The 7,872-nt window shown below is 43.1% G+C and overlaps 1 protein-coding gene across 1 annotated transcript in view; it reads left to right on the forward strand.

Annotated features, from left to right (window-relative positions):
• The window catches only part of LOC113214837 (uncharacterized), a gene marked incomplete at its 3' end in the record, with an annotated part of 43,338 nt that overhangs the window by 18,443 nt on the left and 17,023 nt on the right, over positions 1 to 7,872 (forward strand). The window contains 6 exon segments of the mRNA XM_052267597.1: positions 1,836 to 1,970; positions 2,063 to 2,188; positions 2,293 to 2,470; positions 3,151 to 3,290; positions 4,138 to 4,204; positions 7,089 to 7,270. Of these exon segments, the coding sequence (XP_052123557.1) occupies positions 1,836 to 1,970; positions 2,063 to 2,188; positions 2,293 to 2,470; positions 3,151 to 3,290; positions 4,138 to 4,204; positions 7,089 to 7,270 (828 nt within the window).

The raw sequence follows: 7,872 nt of genomic DNA on the forward strand, positions 1-7,872 counted from the left end.
AAACGGTCAAATTTGTCCGGAATATGACACTTTGACGGTAATGCGTTACACGTTAATTTATATAACTAACGCTTAACGCCAATGCGTTAAGTTACGGGCCCCTGTGCAAGCTAGTCATTGAACATTATGAGCGCTTTACCTTACGTCCGAACAACGATTTAGAATTCGTCTTTTCACAGGAACAAGATGAACTGCCTTCCTGTAATACTTGTCGCTGCTTTAACGGTGGCAGAATCACAGTGTGCCATCTTATACGGACAAAACGAAGGTCCAGTGACACTTCCTAACGACCTACTGATCGGCGCAGGCGTGGCTGCTTTACAGGTTGAGGGGGCGTGGAATGAAGATGGTGAGTTGAAAACCCTTCAACAACGAACAGTTTTACTACTTATCTCCTTTGGTACTCCAAAAGTCTTACTAAAAAGCATGTAGATAAGTGCACTTCCGCAGCAAAGCCCATGTTGTGAAGGCTTCGAATCGATAAATGGTACCTGAAGTATCTGAGTGCATCCATAGTTTTCCAGTCCCCTATCAATTTACGGGTGTTAGGAGCCCTACCCGTGTAGTATGGGACGCCTTCCGTACCCAACTTGGTTCCTTTTTAAAATCACCACGAGAGCAGCCGCATTGCGTTGTGTAGACATGCGCGAACGGGTATCCAGAAAACGTCCGGAATTTTCAGTGTCAAAAAAAGGTACAAATATTTCCTCGACGGCCTTTAGTCCCTAACCCGACGGTTTTCGCTGTCGTCTTTTCGGACGAATGTTTATAAGCAGTGAATTTGATATTTCGCAAAAAGCAGATGTGTGTTTACAGAAGACTCGACGTGTCAATGGAAGGCGGATCTAAAGGCCGCTTTATCACGAAAATTGTTGTCATTATAAAACTCATCTCTGACGCGTTGTTTTGATTTGTCTGGGGTTAGGTAAAGCGGAAAGTAACATGGACCACTTGTTTCATCTTGGGCGGTTGTCCCCCATGGGCGCGACGGACCCGCACGCTCATGACGTAGCAGCAGATTCCTACCACCGTTACAAGGAGGACATCAAAATGGCAGCGGCCCTCAAGGTAACTACATGCTCAAATTGTCGAATCAAAGTGAAATGAGATAATTCTCCGAGCAGCAGCAAAGCCCACTCGCTAAGTGTGAATGAACAATCTCGCTCAGTGTAAAAATAATCATCTCATACTACTGGACTCGCAACGAACATTCCGTTATAGCATAATTCAGAAAAGGGGTACAGAAGAACCGGTTTCAGTTCGACCATGAAACTAAATGTAGGGTATGGAATCGTCCGGAAAATAATTACCGCTTACATCCGTTGATAACGTGACACAGTTGCTCCGTACCCTAGCAATGAGGTACGGAACAACCGTTTTGCTTTGACCGTTAAACACCCAGAGTAGATGCAATTTCGTTCCTAAAACTGGTCAAATTTTAGAACACACCTCGGAACACACACACAATTGCATCTGAGCTGGATGGATGTGCACAATAACGTGGCCGTTTATGGAATAAAATTAGTTATTTTCTTTGAGTCCAAAAGATCGTAAGACGTTTCATTATTAAAAATAAATGTTACTCTAGCCATAGCTTTTGTACATGTATTTTGTCCTCGACACTACTTGCCACTCCTCTCGCTCCTGCCTCTCTCGCAGGGCCCAAAAGGGTACCTATTCCAGAGCTGGTCGGATCTTCCAAGTGTTCTGGTGGTTCTACCACTTCAATCACAGCGAAGGCTTCACTAACTTCACGCCAATTCTTTCCCCTTGTACGGTGTATCCTACTGCTCGTTATTTGTGGTAGGATTAGAAAATGCCCCTTTGTCATTCAGCTGCAGGTTTACCGTTTCTCTTTGTCATGGCCACGGATACTGCCAAACGTCACTGCTTCGAAGCCAAATCCGAAAGGAGTTCAGTTCTACCATGACGTGATTGATGAAGTGCTGCGCTACAATATGACGCCAATGGTAAAATATTTCAAAGAGTCTTAATAACGAAGTTAAAACAAACGACAAAGTTTTAATGTGTTTTCCAAATTGTGTTTCAATTAATTGAACAGGTCACTGTTTATCACTTCGACCATCCACAAGTACTTGAAGACCAGTTTAAGGGTTGGTGGAGCCCGAACATGATTCCCATCTTCAAAGAGTACGCTCGCTTCGTTTTTAATGAATACGGCGGAAAGGCAAGTACTAGAGAATATATTTCAAGTAGGGTAAAAGATATAGTTTATCGTAAGACAGTCTAACCGTTTTTCTGTGTTTTTTTTTTGTTTTTTTTTAAATAAAGGTGAGGTACTGGACGACGGTGAATGAACCGAATATACAGTGCACATACTTCGCACAGGCCGGCCTTATCTCTGGTTTGTACACGGAAGACGAAGTGAGCAACCACTTCCAATGCCAGCGTAATCTTTTACTCGGACATGCCGAGGCATACCACGTGTTTAAGGAGGACAAACACGAAGGCAAGTACTTTAATGGTGTCTTGCAAAGTTAACATATTTTTTTCCAATCCTTGAGCGTCTATCCAACACAATTTTTATTCAATGTCGTTTAAAACTGTTTGTCGGGCCGTTCTCGGCGGAAAAATGGCGAAGCCTATCACTACAGCGACTAAAACATTTCACGACTGTCTGTAATCACGGTTACCGATTGAGGTGAGAACCCAGGCCCAGGGATCAGAATAGGGTGGCCTGGGTGTGTCTCTAAAGGTGGCCCTCCAATGAAGCTTGGAACCCCTCACCCATCACCCATCATTTCAGATTTTCCTGTTATTGATGCAGCCCCGGTTTGCGAAATGTGAATTGGAAGCTTAGTAATGCAATAAACACAATTTCACAAATTTAGCGGGCATTAGGGTGCTTCTGTGAGGAACCCATCAGTACCCATCATTTAAGAGTAGACTCGTATATGGTCACTCAAACATGTTCATAATCTGTGAAAATGTATTTAATGCATTACTAAACTTCCAAATTACATTAATGAAAACTCAGGCAGCATCAAAAACAGTAAAATCTGAAATGATGGGTGATGGGTTCCAAGTTTCATTGGAAGGCCACCTTAACAGCACCTCTCAACTTCGTGCGTTTTAGTTCAACGTGTCGAAATGTAGACTCTTGCATGCTAATGGTGTTTTCTTTTACAGGCATGGTGGGTTTGACCATACTTAATCTACCAGCAACACCAAATTCAACAAATCCAGAAGATGTGTACGCCGCGGAAGCAGTCAACAGTTTGTATGCGGGAACTATTTACCACCCGGTCGTGTTTGGTGACTACTCACAGGTGAGTAGCTCCCCGAAAATATGGCTCAAGTTGATTGAAAGCACTCTAGATGTGAAGGAACAAAATATGTTATTTCAAAGCTGGGCGTGAAAAAGTGAAATGGAAGAACGAAAGCTGAGTGCACAGACGCCCCCACTCCATCCCCTGCTTACCCTACTCATCGTCTGTGCACGAGCAGTACGCCTTTAGTTCTTCCACTTTGCTTCTTCACGTCCAGCTCTGAAATACCATATTGTTCCTGGCTGCCGATCCGAGCGGCGCGCGGAAATCAAACGCAGCAGGGAAGCGTAGCTTGCGTTTAAATTCTTTGAATCATCGCGGCTTTTAGTGGTGTCCCTGTTCCGAATAGTCAAATTGTGACAGATGTGGAGGACCTCACAGGTGATAAGCTGAGCCTTAAAGCTGAAAAAGGCCAGGAATCTGAAGAAAAGCAAGACGCGAAGCCCATCAATCTAGTCGAGCACCCAGTCCCTCAGATGGAGATGACGCCCAAACTTATGAGGGACCAGCCTTCCCGATCTATGTTAAGTTACAGGCTAGTCGTAATACGAGGAAATTTCCTGAATATTACGGTTGCACAGAATTCATTATACTACACGAAAAAAAATAATAATAAAAGATTTAGAGTGCACTCCGTACACGGGTCCCATAACTCTTGCTTTCTGTGACATGCTTATCTGGAATACCCAACAATGCCTCCTCACAGGAGGTGCGCCGCTTTCTTCAGCTCTTCTCCGCTAGCGCGACACTGAGATGGCCCACCACTAGCAGGGAGGGGATGTATAGTGCGGCTCTGGTAGGCGCGACTGTACGAGGGAGCACTGTATTTTCTTTCTTATTGCCGCAGCTTTCCAAAGACCTGGCTGGAGAAGACCTTGTACCATTTACCGATACCGAAAAACAACTTCTTCAAGGTAAGGATATGAAAGAGTGTTCCAGGCCTAACAAGGAAGTGAAAAAGAACTAGCACATTGATTTATCTGTTTCCATCCGTTTAGTATGAGAAATTACCACGGTAGTTTGGTTCGATTATATACTCTCTAATATGGAGGAAAAGTCGAAACTGATCAGACAGTTTCTCATAACTAAATAGCTGTAGAGGTACACGATCAGCCCATTTAATCAGAGCAAGTACGGAAACAGAAAGTCAATGAGTTTGTTCTTTTCCCACTTCCGTTTTGGATGGCCCAGAGTACCCCATTGTCCTGCTTTTGAAACTGGTGTTTCTAATAATCGGGTACACTTCCTTAGATTACTTAAAAATACAGTAGTGTTCAAAATAGGCGACAGCGCTTCCTTAACGGGGCAGACCTGTGAAATGTAAGGGTTTACAAGAATCGTCACTACATCAACAAGAATCGTCACTACATAAAAACCACACGCCGCATCAAATTAGTATTAAAGATGTAGTAAGAGCATAGATGGACGCTAATTTTGCCGTTGGCGCCAGTACGCACACTCTCCAGGAACATGCCGATCTTCCCCGGGCGGAAGGATCACGAGTTAGCAATGTACTTGCGAAAGCAACCGTAACTGAGTTTCAGTCCGAGTCTACCTCTATGTCAAATGTGGTTAAAGCTAAGTTAATGAGTACCTGGGGCTGTACTTGATGTCTGCGGCATACTTGTAGTGTAAATGTAATTTGATGTCTGCAGAAAAGTTGCAATTGAACTACAGATATGTGTAATTAAACTACAGATTTCTGCAATTGAACTGCACATAATGTATAGATGAACTATGAAGATTTGGAACATTCTGTAGTCGCACTGTAGTTGGACTGCTGTCATCATCATAATCACTGACCTCAGCTGATACTGCAATGACACACTATAAACTGCAGTCATGTTTCATCCACATTCATAATACAGTTCACGAATTTCTTGCCAAAATTTTTTTTTCCCTTTCTCTCTTCTTTTTTCGTACCTACATCAGTTCGTAATCGTAATTGCATGTTATTTTATCTTGACTTACCTTACCTAATGACGATCTCGGAACTGAAGTTCACGGGAGTTGAACCTTGGACCTTGACGCTGGAAACCCGCTTGATGTCGTGCGAAAGGGCCCCAGCCCGTCTCTCTCTCTAGTCAAACTACAGTTGAACTGCAGTTTCACTATGGTTCAGCTCAAGTGCCCTAGTTTGCTTTTACTTGAAAACTGTGGAAGGAATGTCCACTCATAAAAGTGAGATATCATTGAGAAATATCTACTCCTCTTTAGTCAAAGTGGTGAAATATTTACAGAATGTCATAAAAGACTTGAAAGCAGTTTACGACTACAGCTGCCAATGTCTAATGGCACATACTCTGCGCTTTCAGATTACACATACATTGACGACCATTAATACACCATACTCAAAGTGTAGTCACAACTGGAGTCGCAACTGTAGTCCGGTACTACTTGCGTGTGTACAGGATTGCATACACTACTAGTAATGAGTGTCTGCATTTCACGAAAGCACTCGGAAGTAAAAATAATTGATATTTTCAGAGTGGCGATAGACTACGATATAACTGCATTTTTGTGAGAGCAGTTCGACGACTGTAGTTTAGACTATACTTTAACTTGTGATCCTTCCGCCCGGGTTCGCCCTCAACTAGAACGATGCAGTTCTTTTCGTGTGCCCGATTGTAGCGCAACGGATGGGTCTGCGACGGTCAAAAAAATTGCTAGATACTCCTAAAAGATGCCTCTAGTGGTTGACCTGGGGGTTTGCAAATTTCGAAGTGGAAGTACTCGAAACAAATCACCATAGACAAAACAACTTTTTCAATTTTTTCGTATTTTAGCTATATGATTTTTTTCGAGTACTTCCATCTCAAAATTTGCAAAACCCCTTGGTCAACCACTTGCAGCATCTTTTTAGAGTTAGTAACAATTTTTTTGACCGTCGCAGACCCATTCGTTGCGCTACAATCGTGCACACGAAAAGAACTGCATCGTTCTAGTTGAAGGCGAAGATCGGCATGTTCCTGGAGAGTGTGCGTACTGGCGCCAACGGCAAAATTAGCGTCCATCTATGCTCTTAATACTTAGCACTTGCAAGTGTACTGCTACGATAGAACACTTGCAAGCATCCAATTTGCAGTTGCACGCCTGAAAATGTTGAGAGATGAGCGAACAAGCCAGTTCAAATTTGAACGAACTCGAACAAATTTGGTTTAAAAATCTTCGAACGAACACGAATACGAACAGCCTTACTCTCCTCCGAACGAACCGAACCGAACAATGTTATGTTCAAGTTCGATCCGATCACGAACAATTAATACAGACAAGTTGTTTTTTGCTTACGAGTTTAAATAACTATCCACGCTGGTTTACAATAGTTACAGTAACGTTTAAAATTGTAGTAACATGTTAACCTGCCATTGCCCCCTTAATTACACCCAAATGTGACTCGTCCTTCTGAAACACACTTTAAATTAGTTCGCCTACGAACTTCTGTTCGAGTGGTACTCGAACATTTCGAATCTGAACACCTCATGTTCGTGTTCGAGCGAATACGAACAGCTCGATGTTCGTTCGAGTTCGTTCGAATGCGAACATGTTCGCTCATCTGTAATGTTCAGGATCTATTGACTTGGCTTATCAGTTTAACAACAAAATTTCACCAACGGAATTCGTTTATTTTTCGGGTAAACATGGCGTTTTCCGCAATTTTTGGACAAGACAATTTTTGCTTGATATGAGCGTGTTATATTCTTATTTAAACTGTATACAAGTGTCTGTATCACCCTAAGGACCTAGCTTATTGTTTGGTGTATCCCAAATTTGTAAGATGAATCTCAATATTGTTTTCAGGAAGTTCGGACTACATTGGAGTTAACGTCTACAATGGCGGGAAGGCAGGCTGGAGAAAACCAACAGCAGACGAGGCAGAGGCCGCAGCTTTACTTTTAGGAAAAACAATGAAGTACCTTCCCAATGTTGCTCTTGACATACCCAATCCACAAGGTCCACAATCGGTGCAGTTCTTTGAAGGGGTATGTTGCTAAATACGTATTTTTTCTGTGTGACCGTGCGTTCACCCCCCAAAAAGTTCATAACGACATGATGGTCCTTCACTCACTATGAAGTAAATTATGCGAGCAATCTGAAAATGATAGATTTTTAAGGAACCAAAAGAATACTCCTGTCGATACTTTTGACGTGTGGCAACAATATGACAGTTTCGGTGCCTCTTTGAGTTTTAAACCCCAAACTAGGTAGATGTACGCCAGACCACGTCTCGCGTAACAGGCTTCGCGATGTCTCACGAAACACTGTGACGCTGCGACGCGCCTGGCATACATCTACCTAGGCCTGCGGCGCTGACACCTGAGTCGGGCGAAGGGCACAGTTGTAAATAGGCCTTCGGCCCCATAAGTCACTAATTTTGTTCCTCGAGGTTTCAGTTACTTTACCGGACACCATCAAACGTCTGAGAGTTAGCATTAAAATATTTTGGGGTCATTTCCGTGTGAAAAACGCCCTCTGGCGCCCAAATGGTTAGAGGTAGCGCCAAACGGACAAAATTTTGACCCACGGCATTCTACTTTGACGAGTTACCTCTAAGAGAGATGTGGAAAAAAAAATTGGGGGGGGG

This window comes from Frankliniella occidentalis, unplaced genomic scaffold (assembly GCF_000697945.3).
Source record: "Frankliniella occidentalis isolate FOCC.00 unplaced genomic scaffold, Focc_3.1 Scaffold55, whole genome shotgun sequence".
Taxonomy (NCBI): Eukaryota; Metazoa; Arthropoda; class Insecta; order Thysanoptera; family Thripidae; genus Frankliniella; species Frankliniella occidentalis.